Raw genomic sequence first — 14,300 nt, forward strand, 5'->3', positions numbered from 1 at the left:
AGCTGTGAACCATTTCCCGTATGTAACCAGGAATTACGTTAAAGAGTAAGCACATGGTTGTTTAAACACAAAAGGACTTTGACTTCTGATTATCATAGCTCACAAAGATCGGAAGATGCAAATACAGTTGTACTTTTTTAGTAGATTACTTTATAATAAAATTAAGTGAACTAAGTGTTGTGGATAGTGTATATATTTTAAAACAACTTTAAACTCAACAAGGATATTAATTGGAATTGAGATTTTTGAAAGGCAAGTGCATCTGATAGAAGCAGCATCATTGAGAGGGATCCTCAGCCAGGGCCGGGTGTGCAGAACCGAGTTGATCATGCATCTTACTACTGAGTCTAGAACATTCCCATGCTCAGTAGAGTGCTCATTTTCTGACAGTGATGGAGCCTTGGGTCTTGGCCTCAGGGATCCTGAGGGTGTACCCTGCAGTAGACAGAGACACCGACTTGGACTTGGATGGGACTTAGGAGGGATCTATTGACATTTTTGCCCAGCTCTTGCAGGAAGCTGTTAAAAAGGACCGAATTGGCACTAAGAGTTGCACATTCAGAATAAGTAGTAATAGCTTGGAGCATTTTTTTTTCCTGATTGAAAGTCAGACAGAATTATCCCCAAAGTCAGAGCTCATACCACAGAAAAAATAAAAAGCCTGGAATTCCCCAGACATCATTAGTGACATACTGGATTAGACTGGATGGCAGCATTCCACGGATCGCTGTTAACACTTCATTCCATGGTGGCTTTAATGGACACCAAGGCTTTTTTGCTTGAGAGGGGCGGGGGGAGACAAAGGAAGAAACTTAAAAATTGGATGCTAAAGACTAAACTGGAGCTGGAAGGGCGAAGTGTGACTTTACGTGCAGTCTAACATGTAACCTAACTGAGGGATCAGGACTACCACAGAATACAATAGGAATGCACTTACAAGTCTGTCTTTTCTCAGCTGATTGGCAATTCTCTAGTGACGACCCAAAACATTTTCCCTACCCTAATCATCTTTTCCGATGGGTCTGTTTTCTGAGGCACTCTCTCCCTACAAATTCCAGACAATCCATTGGCTTCATTGCTTCCATTTACAAGACAAGGCACAGAGAAACATGGGACACAAAGGGTCACAGTGCCATGAGGCTAAATTGCCTTGGCTGCAGGTTACTCGTTTTTTGACACCATGTATGTCTTCTTCAAAGGTTTGCACATCCCACTGAGGCCTGGCAGCTGGTACTGCAGTGAGAGAGAAGGCCTGCACAGAGAGCAAGCGGAAATACAGCTTTCCCCCTGACTAAAAGAACCAAACTGGTCCATTTCTAAAGGGATTAAAAACATCTTAGAGATTGCTAAAGTTTCAGAGCAGAGGTGCAACTCAGTTCCTGTGTATGTGCTGGTCATAAACTGCTGCCTGCTGTTCAGACTCCATCCCATGGTGTTAATATATTTCATAGGAAAATAAACTACATAGACTTTATGTAATCATTTGCAAGTGTCCTTACAAAAGATGGAGTACATAGGCATTCTTAAGTTTTATACCATTTCTGGCAAAACTGGTATCTATACAATATATTACAGTATTAGTTTCTTGTTCTACCCATTGGGTAGAGTATGTGCATATGTTCAACGTATATACAGCACCTTACAAATGAAAGCAAACAGTTGAAGAAGCACCATTTCAAGAGAGGCACAGCAAAGGTGAGCATTGCACACCGGGGCTGGGGTCCTACATCTGATAGCAGAACACAAGGCACCTCAGCTGCTTACAGATGGATGTGCAGAGCTAGGGCCCCAGAGGGTGTGTGCAGCTGCATCACTGTCCAGCCTAACCTTGTCATGTTACACTGTCTCCAGCCCACCTAGGGATAAAGATGGGTATGGCAAGAAGTTCCTTGCTCAGCAAGATGTCCCTGTGCTCTGATACTAACCTTGTGCTACATCCAGCTGGCAGAGCCAGCTATCAAATGACATCTTTATTCCTAAAACCTATGACTATGGGAGACTTAGGATGCTATTGTGATTTGTCTACATCTCCAAGGACTCTAAACAGCTCCTGGCAGCCACACAACAGGGTGTGTTGGAATCAGTACAATCTAAGGAAACCATGAAACTGCATGGGATTTTAGGGTGCAAGCAAGTCTGGATGGGTGACTGGCATGGGAGAAAAACAAAACGGTAACAGAATTCTTTGTTCTGCTCGTCCCGACTGCTGAGATTTTTCAGAGGTATCGAGTTGCCATTCTGAGCAAATTCTGCAAGCACATCCACAGCATTGTGTCTCCAAAGCCCAACTGGAATCCAGGAATGGCCACGCTCTATCTCCAGCAGTGTCGGCAGGACCTAAAGAGGCCACATGGACTTCCTCGATAAGAAAGAGAGCTTGAGGGCATCTAAAAGGCCTACCCTAGGAGTCTTTCTACAAAGGAGCAGTTGGATAAGAGATGTAAAACCACCTGGGAGAAAGGCAGGTAGATGAATAGATTCTTCTAGTTCAAGGCAGCTTTCTGAACGTACTTCCTTTTGATCCCAATAAAGATGAAGAGCAAATGGAGCTACTTAGAATTTCAAAATATTAATAATACTCTTTTTGTACCCAATTCCCATGTCTGTGTGAAGAGGCATCCATCCCAGTTTGGCTCCTTATCCTTGGCTCTTGAGTTGGAGCTAAAAATTACTAAGGAAAAGTGTAATTCTCAGTGTTGCTGTAAGCTTTAGTCACCGCCATGCTGTGATCTCTCGTGGGCTAGGTATGTGTCTGGTGGGGAAGGCATGGGGGGGGGCATAAACAATTGGATGAGTCGGCTTCACAATCTCTTATATTAAATATTTCAGTGTTTATAGAGTTTCTAAAAAAGCAAATGCAGGCTAAAAGAATGAATTCCAGTAGATGGCTTTGTATGTCTTGTGTTTCATATTCCTGAAAATCCACGAGCCAACAGATAAGTCAGAGTAGCGTGGCCAGGACTGCTCCTTCTAACCATGCAAACATTTCCTTCAGTGCCTTATGGGAATAATCATTATAACCTATTGTCAATTGCCTAAACTCGCTGCTTTCTAAACTGAACCCTCGGGTTCTCGGTTTTTTGAAAGACAACAGCCCCCACTCTGGGTTGTGTCTTCACAGTTGTTACTTTGTCCTCACCTTAGAGCCAGGAGACAGCATGGCATGAGCTGTGAGCCAGAAGGCTACTTACTGTCTAAATCTCCCTGAGCTGAGAGAAATGGCCTTGTTCATTTTTATGGCCTTAGCTTTGACTTTTAAACTAATTCCTTAAAGAGGTCCAGCCTCAAAGACTTCAGAGTCACAGGTGGTGTGTGTATACACTAAAAAGGCAGTCCTCTAGGGTACCCAGTGTTTCATCAGCACTGTTGGCATCTACAAAATCTCCATATGCTTGCCAAGCTCCAGAGGAATTTACAAGTCTCTGATCTTAGCTCTTTCTCATGTTTGGCAGAAAAGTAAGACTAAATAAGGATTGAGAAGCCATTTGGAGCTGAAACCAAAGGGTGGGATTGCCAGCTTCACCGAAACTACAGTTAGGATTTGAAATGACAGAGCCATAACCTCGCCTTCCCCTGGCTGTCATCCATGCCAAGTCCTCTACCAGTGAGATCCCAGCAAGGACACCTACTTCTTCCTCTGCCATCAAATCTCAGGGCCCCATTCAAGCACAGTCTGAAAGCATCGGTCACCAGGAGCCAGAAACTTCAAGCAAGTGGGAAAGGTCATCTTTGGCCCAGTTAACCTGTAGCCTGAGAGGCCACTGAATGTCACCAGTCAAGACAGAAAAGCAACTCCAGAGTCCCAGAGACCTTCATGTGTACATCCTTCCGAGCAGTGTTCAAGCATGAACTGACAACTGTTGCCTATGTGTCCTCTTTCCTTTTGACTGTGAGTATTCCTCTGGATGCTACTGTGTGAAATGGGTAAATCCCACAGAGATTACAAGTCTCAGACCAACCCAGGGGCCTACCTACCAAGATAAGCAGAAATGAGACACCTGGGGTCAGACAGGACTGGGGGCCTCAAATAATCTCTAGTTCTCAGGTAAGAGTAGCGTTACTTCCCATAATCACCTCTGAAAACAATAACAGGCACACACGCAGTCACACACACAAACACACACACTTATTTGGTGTCAACCTGCTTCTGAATCTGCATTCCTGTTCCGTGCAGAAGTCAGACCACCGGAAAGAAGCCTGCCGCTGCAGATGAGCCCACCGTGGTGCCGTTACAGGGACAGCTCTTATATCTGCAGAAGAAAGTTGCTGGGGTCCTTCATTGTGCACAAGAATGTTTAGAAATATTAGAAACAGTAAACTGACTTCATTTTCCAGCTGCAATTTTACCTGCCATGCCTTGTCCTCACCCACCACCTCTGTTTAGTAACCAACCACAGTACAAAGACTGGCTACACAGAGGTGAGTCTGCACCAGCACCGATTCCTCTACCATGCAACACTGGTGATCTGTAATGGCTTATTATGCCAAATCTGTCCCTGTGTCAGGCCCAGAGGCATAGTAAGCGTAAGGAACCATCACCAGTATGGCATTTAGACAACCAAGTGGGCTTGGGGGCGACTGCTGGTGCCAGGTGCTGAACAGAATATCCCTTGCAGAACTCAACAGAGCTGCCTAGGATGGGAGAGGCCACATAGTTCAGCAGTACACAAAATAACCATCTCGCATTTTAAACAATTTATTGCATAAAATAAGGTATGTATCTGAATATATTTCATGCTACAGTGAAAACAGTCTAAATTGCTGACGCTGCTGGGAATAAGGCTAGCTCTGTATGACACTTGATGCGCAATGCAGGTGTTTCTCTCCACCTGCCTCTCCAAATAACTGCAGTAGTGCACTGCTGGCTGCAAATCCTTGCAGCATGCCCCTTTTTAAATGCATGGAACTCAGTAAACACCAGGGCACGTTCCCCAAACCCTTTCTTGTATGACTCTGTAGGACTCTTAAGGATGTTCCTTGGGTATAATAGCCACCCATAAGTGACAAGACAACATACAGACCTTCACACAACATAGGTTCCCTCGTCCATATTTTAAACATTACGATAGTGCAACTCTTAAAGCATACCATCAACAGAAATTATTTCCTCTTGCTCCGCTATCCACTTTATACCTTGGCACACAAAACAGGAGTTTTGACTCATTTTTAAAACAAAATAAAAGTTTCACACCTTTGGAGAAAAAGCAAACTGACTGATTCTTCCCCGTGATAATATATAATAATTCTTCCTTCTTTATTCAGTTAATTATAAAAAACAGGCCATTCTGGCCTCATTTATATGCAGTCTCCTTTTGGAATTAAATAGGTCAAAAATACCTTTATGGGTCTTACTTTCATGAAGTCTTCCAAGCCTCCTCGGGTTCCTTGGTACGCCCTTTGCCAAGCTCATACCATCTCTAGCCCCATCTCCACCCCTGCCCCCAAGATGAACACTGTGGTCAAACCAGATGCAAGTTTGCATTGTTTCAGTCTTGTTTGCATGCAATTCCCAGGATAGGAATCGGAAACGAAGACCGTGTTTGCACATTTGGTTTTACTCAGCTGTACGACGTAAAGCCGGACAACACTGGCAGGGGAGCCAGCGGGCCTCTCTCTCCCTTCCGAGGTTTCTCTCTCCTAGCAAAGTGCACTCTGAAGGGACTCAGACCAGGTTCCCAGGCTTCCTGTCTTTGCCCTTGATGGGTACTATTGTGCCCTCTGAGTTGTTCGGCTGAAACTGTGGTCTGCTGCCCCTGTGTGCGTTGCTATGCTGGTGGTGGAAGAACGAGGTGCCTGGGTAGTGGCCCATCACCTCGCTGTAGGTAGGGGGTGGCCCCTCCATCCTCCCGTTACTGCTACAGGTAGCTGCACTGATGCCCGAGTGGCTGCTTGGTGGGCATGGTCCCCCGTTGTACATAGAAATGTCTATCAAGTCACTGTCAAACACGGTTCGGTTGGGTGGGGCCCTCACAGACTCTCGGTTGAGTTCCATCTGCTGCTCTGGGTCCCGGAGCTGTAGGGTGCAGGGTCCCTGGTAAGGAGGCGGCTCTTCCCCGTCTGACAGGGAGATGGTAGGAGGCAAGTCAATCTCGTGCTGCACGTAGGGATAGGTGGGCTGGAAACGACTGAACGGATCCCGCTGGATGAAGGATGGGGTGGTAAACCTATCCCTGCCCCGTGGGGTACACATGATCTGGAAGGAAAAAGAAGAGGCCTGAGGACATTCTCAGTACAACAGTGACCAACAAGGGGATAGGCTCAGGGAAGCTCAAGCTTGTTCTGTGTTCACACCAGTTTTCACACCCCCTCGCACCATTTCCCATGCAAAACAGAAAAGAACTTATCAGGAACTTAAAGGAGGGGGCAGAGTGAAGCCCAATGTGTATTAATATATCCGGGAAGGCTAGACTTCAGTAGGGAACAGTAGCTAACTGAAGACTTGGATGTAATGGAGTTATTTAGGCAGGCGACAAGGATTCAAATGGGACCTCAGAGTGGAGAGAGTGGGGGACAGGGATGAGGCATGAAGCATGATGCTATGTTGTGGCTCTGAGAACCAAGTCACAGGTGACCTCATCCAAGCCTCAGAGGCTTTACCCATAAAATAGAAGACAAGACAGGACAAGCCTCTTGCTTTCTTGGGACCAGACAGCTCTAAAACCCATGACTGAGCAAAGTGAGGAGGGGTTTCTGAGGTTACTTTTGTAAATAAATAAACCAGAAAAGTGACTTTCTTTTGAATTTCTGGACTTTCACAGTTATTTCAATACATATTTGCTACAGTTATTTTTAGTTATTAATGTGAAAATTTCAAAGTAAATATAATTGTAGATTTTTCCCCCAAATTAACTCAAAGTATATAGTTTTTTTAAAACATATCTCTTGGGGTCTTCTTGGTAAAATGGTAGTACAGGCTGCCTCTATATGAGCAGGTGAAAGAGACAGCCAGCATAAGGGAAAATCGACATTACTATAGACAGAAACACATCAGAAATCCACAAAGGACGTCAAGAGAGGGAGGGGGAAGAAGCAATACAGAGAAGTAAGCTCAACATAGCCTCAGCCCCTCAGTTCCCTGACTGGCAGGGGAGGGACCCAGAAATTATTTTCAAAAGGTAAGCAGGAAAAAGACTGGCAATCCTACCCTCAGGCTGGGCCCTCAGCCCGCCAATCCCAGGCTTTAATGAGCTAGCGATTCCGTGAGCAGTCAGATCAGTGGCAGAGAAAAACCCATTCTATCACACCACACTGAGATAGGATCTGTTGCTAAAAACTGAGCTACCACGAGGAACAGCTGCAGATCAGCAAACCTCAGTTTCGCCTGACATAGGCCCTGGATGAGGGAAGACCCAGAGAAGCGCTGAGAACAGCAGGATGAATAGACACTGACAGGCCAAAGGTGGGTGGCCACATGAGGCGTGGCTCATGCTACGATGTATACAGAAAGAGATCCTCTCTTCCGGGGTGGCTTGAAACAGATACCTTGGATTGAGAATAACCTTGGAATGAATAGTTCTGAATCTGAGGCCAGTAAATGAATTAAATTCTTCTCTTCGCTGCTAGAAAGTTGGAGAACTCTGAAGTTCCAGAGGTGTAGTTGATACGACCAACTGCAAACCTCCAGCAGGGTGATGAACAGGAGATTTTGAATGTAGAAAGACAGGCTCCCCCTGTGCCAACCTCAGCACTGTTGCTCACTGCAAAGCTAAGTAGAGACGCCAGAGACACCTGGCAAGTAAAGGAAAACCAACAAGAAAAAGACAGCTCTGTCAGACGCCATACACTTGGACCATACAGACTCGGCAACGGAAACACAAGTCCACAAGTCAACAGCCCCCGACTCCATGCATTTGAGACATGGCTGTCTCCGGTTTCCAACAGCCTAGAAACATGCTCCAACACCACACCTTTTCTTCACTTTTGGAATTTCTTTTATCAGTCAAAAACTATGTATTTTATTTACTTGTGTGAAGGGGGTACATGGACCTCAGCACCTATGTAAAAGTGAGCCACAAGACAACTTGTGGGAATGCAGTCTCTCCTTGCATCACGTGGGTTCTGGGACTCAGGCTGGACAGCAGGCTCTTTACCTGTCTTACTGGCCATGGTTCCTTCTGTGGTTCACACATATCAGGGCTTTTATTTGTACTGTATTCTTTAAATGTTTTTATTATTCCCCTTCATACTCACCTATTTTTATTTTATGATAAAATATTTTTTAATAAATGAAGAGATATTTATGTTATGACTAAAAGATCATTTTTATGCATCTTTCAATTACTGAAGACTTTTGTTCTTCCTTTGGTTTCCTTATATCTGTTTTTGTTCTAGTTCCTCCCTTCCCCGCTCTGTATTTAATAGTATTTTTACTTTATATTATTTTTAGTGTTTTTAAGTTATAAAATTTATATATTGTATTTACGAGCACATGTTCTCATTCACACATGGTGTACATGTGGAGGTCAAAACAGTCTGCAGCAGTCTGTTCTGTTCATCCCATGTGGGTTCTTGGGGTGAAACTCAGGTCATCGGGTTGGAGGCAAGCGTCTTTCCCCACTGAGCGATCTTTTTTTTTTTTTTTTTGGGTTTTTCGAGACAGGGTTTCTCTGTGGTTTTGGAGCCTGTCCTGGAACTAGCTCTTGTAGACCAGGCTGGTCTCGAACTCACAGAGATCCGCCTGCCTCCCGAGTGCTGGGATTAAAGGCGTGCGCCACCACCGCCCGGCTCCCACTGAGCGATCTTGACAGCCCTTAAATATTCACGGTGTTCACTCCCCTTGCACTTATCTAAATCTGTTTTGAACTTATGCATTATTAAGAAATCCTTATTTTCTCCCTACCCCCAATCTCTTGCCCTTTAGTCCTTTAACAACAATTTCCCTCCACTCTCATCTTCTTGCCCTTTTGTTTGATCTTGCTGCCTCTGGCTCTATCCTCTGCCTGTCTCGCTCCTCCACTTCATTCACTTACTACTTCACACTCGGTAGCATTAAACCTATAGCACTGTCTACCATGGTTTTGCTATTTTCAGCTTCATGATCATATATGTGTGTGTGTGTCTGTGTATGTGTGTGTGTTTTCTCAGACAGGGTCTTTCTTCATAACCCTGACAGTCCTGGAACTCACTCTGTAGACCAGACTAGCCTCAAACTCACAGAGATCCACCTGCCTCTGCCTCCCAAGTGCTGGGATTAAAAGCTGCATACCACAACTAGCTTATATATGGTCTACTTGGTGATATATTGGTGAGCTGTCATTAATGTTAAGAGTATTTCCATATCATATATGGTATGTTGTTTCTACTGTTACAACAGTTTTATTTTTCTGCGTGGTGCTGGGAATTGAGCTCTCAAGAATAGGTTGCTGGATAAAATAACGCCCCTACAATGGAAGTGATATCCAAACCAACAGGATGTGCACACTGCAACAAAGAAAAAACACACACAAAAATAAGAAAAAAAACATGAAAAGGCACAGCTGCAAAACCATGAAAAGGCTGCATGATTCCACAGAAGACTATAATTCAGCAACTGCTCAACTCAAGGGTTTGGAAACTGATAAAATGCCAAATGAAGATTGAGGTTTTTTTTTTTTTTTTTGGTTTAGTTTTTGTTTTGTTTTGTTTTTTGTAAGAGAGAACACAAGAAGATAATTCATTCCAAAACCTGGAAAAGAAAGCAACAGAGAGGGAGAAATCAGCAAAGTGGACAAGAAAATAGGAATATATGTTTTTAAAAAGGGAGGAAGGAAGGAGGGAGGGAGGGAGGGAGGGAGAGAGAGAGAGAAAGAAAGAAAGAAAGAAAAGAAAAAGTCAACAACATAGAAGAAAACTTCAGCAAGAAAGCTGAGATTTGTAGAGAGAAAAAACCTACAAATGATGAAAGTACAAAATTCAAGAAATCAAGTAAAAAACACAGAAATCTTCACCAATAAACTCACCCAATCCAAAAAAGGAAAAAAAAAAGATACAGAACAAGGTTGACAAAACACTACATTCAAACATAAACAGAAAAAAAAATGAACAAGAATGGTAATGGCTAAGAACTTTAGGACACAATCAAGAATCCCCAGAATAGAAAAAAAAAAAAAAAAAAAAAACGCATTGAGATAAACACTAAAGGCTTGGGGTATGGGTATTCAAAGAAACAGAAATTGTCCCAAATCTAGAGAAAGAGACAGACATGCAATAACACAGGCATTAAAAACTCAAAACAGACATGACCAGAGAAGAACTCCAGGACATTTTACAGCAAATACAAGGCAAAGAAACAATTAAAAGCTGTATGGGAAAAGTAAGAACTCACCTACAAAGGCAGGAACATCAGACTAACATCAGACCTCTCCAGCAACCCTACAAGCCAAGAGAGCATGGATGATATATTTCAATCCCCGAAAGTAAAGAATTGCTGGTTCATATATCTAGAGCTGTTTTAAGGTTGCCAGAGAAGTAAGTACATCTCAAGGCAAGCACAAACCAAAGCAGTTCTGATCTTTAAGCCAAAACCACAGAGGAGACTTAAAAGGAATGTTATGTGCAGAGGGGGAAGAAACCACAGGAAAGAATAAACTCATGAGAGGAATAGGTAAACAAGGGAGAACCAACAATAACCAGCTAGACTAACAACTAACAAAAGTGGTAGAGGGATTAGCAAATATCTAATAATAACCTTAAATGTAAATGGCTTCAACTAACCTAATAAAGAGATAGACTGGATGACTAGATAAAATATATATACCAAAACTTCTTTTGACTCTAAGAAACACACCTCAATGATAAAGACACCCACAGACCGAGAATCAAAGAGCTGAAGTCAATTTAACATGCAAATGAAAATCAAGCTGGTATAGCTATTCTGATATGATAAAGCAGATTTCCAATCAAAATTAGAAGAGAAAGATTAATAATGTGTAATGTGGAATTATTAATCAAGAAGATATTATAAGCATAAATATATATGACAAAACAGGAGGTCCCCTAATTTCATAAAACAAAAAAGTCATAGATGATGATACACTGTTGAATGATTTAAATAACCCACTCCATCCCTGGATAGATCATCTAAGATGAGTATCAACAAAGAAGACTCAGTGTTAAAGCGCACAACGAGTCAGATGAACTTAACAGATAATACAGAATAGTTCGTGCAACAGATGCAGAATACACGCTATTCTCAGGAGTCCATGAAATCTCTAAAAAGACCACACTGGAGGCTACAAACACTAAAATGTTGAAAGAATTTGTTTCTTATTAGATAATAGTGCAATGAAAATAGAAAACAACAGCAAGAAAAACAAAACCCACACAAGCACATAAAAATCCCTCTCTCAGCTGGGCGGTGGTGGCACACGCCTTTAATCCCAGCACTCGGGAGGCAGAGACAGGTGGATCTCTGGGAGTTCGAGGCCAGCCTGGTCTACAATAGCTAGTTCCAGGACGGGCACCAAAGCTACAGAGAAACCCTGTCTCGAAAAACCAAAAAAAAAAAAAAAAAATCCCTCTCTCTCTCTTTCTTCTTACCCTCCCCTCCCTCCCTTCCCATCTCTTCTTCCCTGCCTCTGCAGGCTGGCCATCAAGGGTCAAGATGCAGCCTTGTAGTTCTGACTTTGCTCCCACTCTGCCTCTGAGCACTGAGATTACAGCTCGGGATACCTGGATTACTCACTGCTGAGAACCAAAGCCAGAGTGACTGCTAGGCAAGCCCTCTACTGACTGAGCCACATCCCAAGTCCTAAACAACATACTCTTGAATGACCAATCGGCCCTTTAAAAAAAAATCAAGAAGACAAATTTAAAGCTCTGAAAATCATTTGAAAATGAAAGCAAAAGTTAACTTTTACATCTGCGATATGGAGAGGCAGTTCTCAGTGGAAATGTGAGTGCTTACATTAACAAATAAAAGAAACTCAAATAACCCAATGATGTGTCACCAAGATCTTGAAAAATCAGAACAATGCAAACCCCAAGACAGTATAACAAAAACTAATGAAATGGCAATGAAAAGAAAAAAATATGTAGAATCAGTAAAATGAAGAGTGGTTTAAGAACAAAAACAAGATGGATAAACCTTCACTAAATTTACCAAAACAAAGACACAAATAAAATTAGGATGAAATAGGACAGATTACTACAGATTTCAGTAAAATATTGAGAATCATTAAAAGTAATTTGAGAACTTCTATTCTTGGGAAATTTAAGAAAAAATAGTTAAATTTATAGACATAACATGATGTACAAAATTAAGTCAAGAAGATTAAAAAAAGACATAACAACCAATGAGATTGAAGCAGTAACAAAATGTCTCCCAACAAAGGCAAGCCCAGGACCAGATGGACTTATTATCAACTCCTACCAAACCTTCAAAGAAAAGCCAACATCAGTGCTTCTAAAACTGTGCCATAAAATAGAAAAGAAAGGAACATTACCAAGCTCATCCTACAAAGGCAACGAATACCCTAATAACAAAAGTGTGTAAGGGCACAACAGAGAAAGAAAACTATAGACTAGTTTCCCTGATGAACATAGAGCGAAGAATTCTCAACAAAATTCTGACAAACCAAATTCAAGAACACATCAACAAGACCAAGTTGATTTCATGCCAGGAACACAACATTGGCTCAACAAATGCAAATCAGGATGTATAACTCAGCACAAAACAGATTTGAGGACAGAATTACATGATCAACTCAATAGATGCAGAAAAGGCCTTTAACGAGGTCACATTCTTTCATGGCAAAAGCCTTGAAGAAACTAGAAATGGAAGGAACATACCTCAACAAAATAAAGGCTATATAAGACAAACTTACAGCCAACATTATACTAAGTGGGAAGACACTGAGAGTATTTCCTCTAAAATCTGGAATGAATTCAAGGTATTCACTTTTTCAATTTCTACTCAATGTAGTGTTCTAAGTCTTAGCCGGAGCAGTAAAGACCAGAGAATGATGTAAAGGGATCCAAACAGGAAAGAAAGAAGAGTTAAGTTACTCTGATTTGCAGGCAACATGATCTTGTATTTAAAGAACCATTTTTTAAAAACTCCACAAAGAAACCTTTAAGACTTGGTAAATGCTTTCAACAAAGTAGAATACAAAAATCAACGCACCAAAATATTAGGTTCTATGTATATCAATAATGAACTTCCCTAAAAGAAACACACAAGGTGGGGAAAATCTCATTCACAATAGCTTCAAAATAAAAACGAAACATCTAGGGTTAGCCAAGGAGATGGGGACTTCTAAAATAAAATGGTTTTGTTTATTTGTTTGCTTGTTTTGGGGTGTGTGTGTGTGTGTGTGTGTGTGTGTGTGTGTGTGTGTGTGTGTGTGTTAAAAGGGTCTTACTCTGTAGCCCAGGCTGGACTTAAATTTAGAGAGCTGCTTTCTCCCAAGCGTTGTTATTAAAGGTGTGTGCTACTACATAAATCTGGCTTTAAGTGAAGTTTTGGAAGCAGCAAAGAAAGGAAGAGAAGACATTAGACAACAGGAAGACTTTGCATGCCCATGGACTAGCAGACTTACTACTGTGAAAATGGCTGCATTATTGAAGACAGTTTACACATCCAGTACAATGTCCACCAAAACCCAATGGTATTCTTCACAGACTAGCAAAAGCGATCCTAAAATTCATATGGAAACATAAAAGAACCAAGATAGGCAAAACAATCATTAGTAGAAATAGTAATGCTAGAAGTATAATTCCAGATATCAAATTATATAACAGAGCCATACAACAAAACCAGCAAAGAACTGGCACAAATACGGACGTGTAGATCAACGGGATAATTAGGGGACCTAGGATAAACTTAAATGTCTACAGCCACCTAATTTTCTACAGAGATGTAAAAAACATCCCTTGGAGGAAAAAATATCCTCCTTAACAAATAATGTTGGGAAAACTAGTTTTCTATATATGGCAGAACAAGACAAAATCCCTGCCTCTTATACTATACAATAATCAATTTAAAATGGGTCAAAGACCTGAATTTTTATATTGCTGATGGAAAACACACGTAAAATAAGTAGAGGTAGATGGTGGCATAAGCAAGTCTTGCTAAAAGAATTTCATCAACAAAGAAAATAATCATAAGAATTGATGGGGGGGGGGAACTACATGAAGTTAAAAACCCCTACTCAGCAAAGGAAACAAGTTCCAGGGTGAAGATACAGATCACAGAATGGAAAAAATATTTTCCAACTCCACATAGACTGGGAATATCTAGATTATACAAAGAACTCTAAAAACTAAACACCAAGAAAGCCAGTCAATCAATAAGTCAACAATTGAATGAACACCGCTCAGAA

General features: G+C 41.8%; 2 protein-coding genes across 7 annotated transcripts in view; one reads left to right on the plus strand and one right to left on the minus strand.

Annotated features, from left to right (window-relative positions):
- The window catches only part of Fam210a (family with sequence similarity 210 member A), a 40,642-nt gene extending 39,397 nt beyond the window's left edge, over positions 1-1,245 (plus strand). The window contains exon 6 of the transcript XR_009058295.1: positions 1,200-1,245. The gene's annotated coding sequence lies outside the window, so the exon portion shown is untranslated. The remainder of the gene's footprint in view (positions 1-1,199) is intronic.
- The window catches only part of Ldlrad4 (low density lipoprotein receptor class A domain containing 4), a 310,292-nt gene continuing 296,113 nt past the window's right edge, over positions 122-14,300 (minus strand). For all 6 annotated transcript variants that reach the window (XM_057788517.1, XM_057788513.1, XM_057788516.1 and 3 more), the window contains one exon: positions 122-6,193. In XM_057788517.1, coding sequence (XP_057644500.1) covers positions 5,663-6,193 — 531 coding nt within the window. In that variant the 3' untranslated portion in view covers positions 122-5,662. The remainder of the gene's footprint in view (positions 6,194-14,300) is intronic.

The sequence above is a fragment of the Chionomys nivalis genome, chromosome 14 (genome assembly GCF_950005125.1).
Source record: "Chionomys nivalis chromosome 14, mChiNiv1.1, whole genome shotgun sequence".
Classification (NCBI taxonomy): Eukaryota; Metazoa; Chordata; class Mammalia; order Rodentia; family Cricetidae; genus Chionomys; species Chionomys nivalis.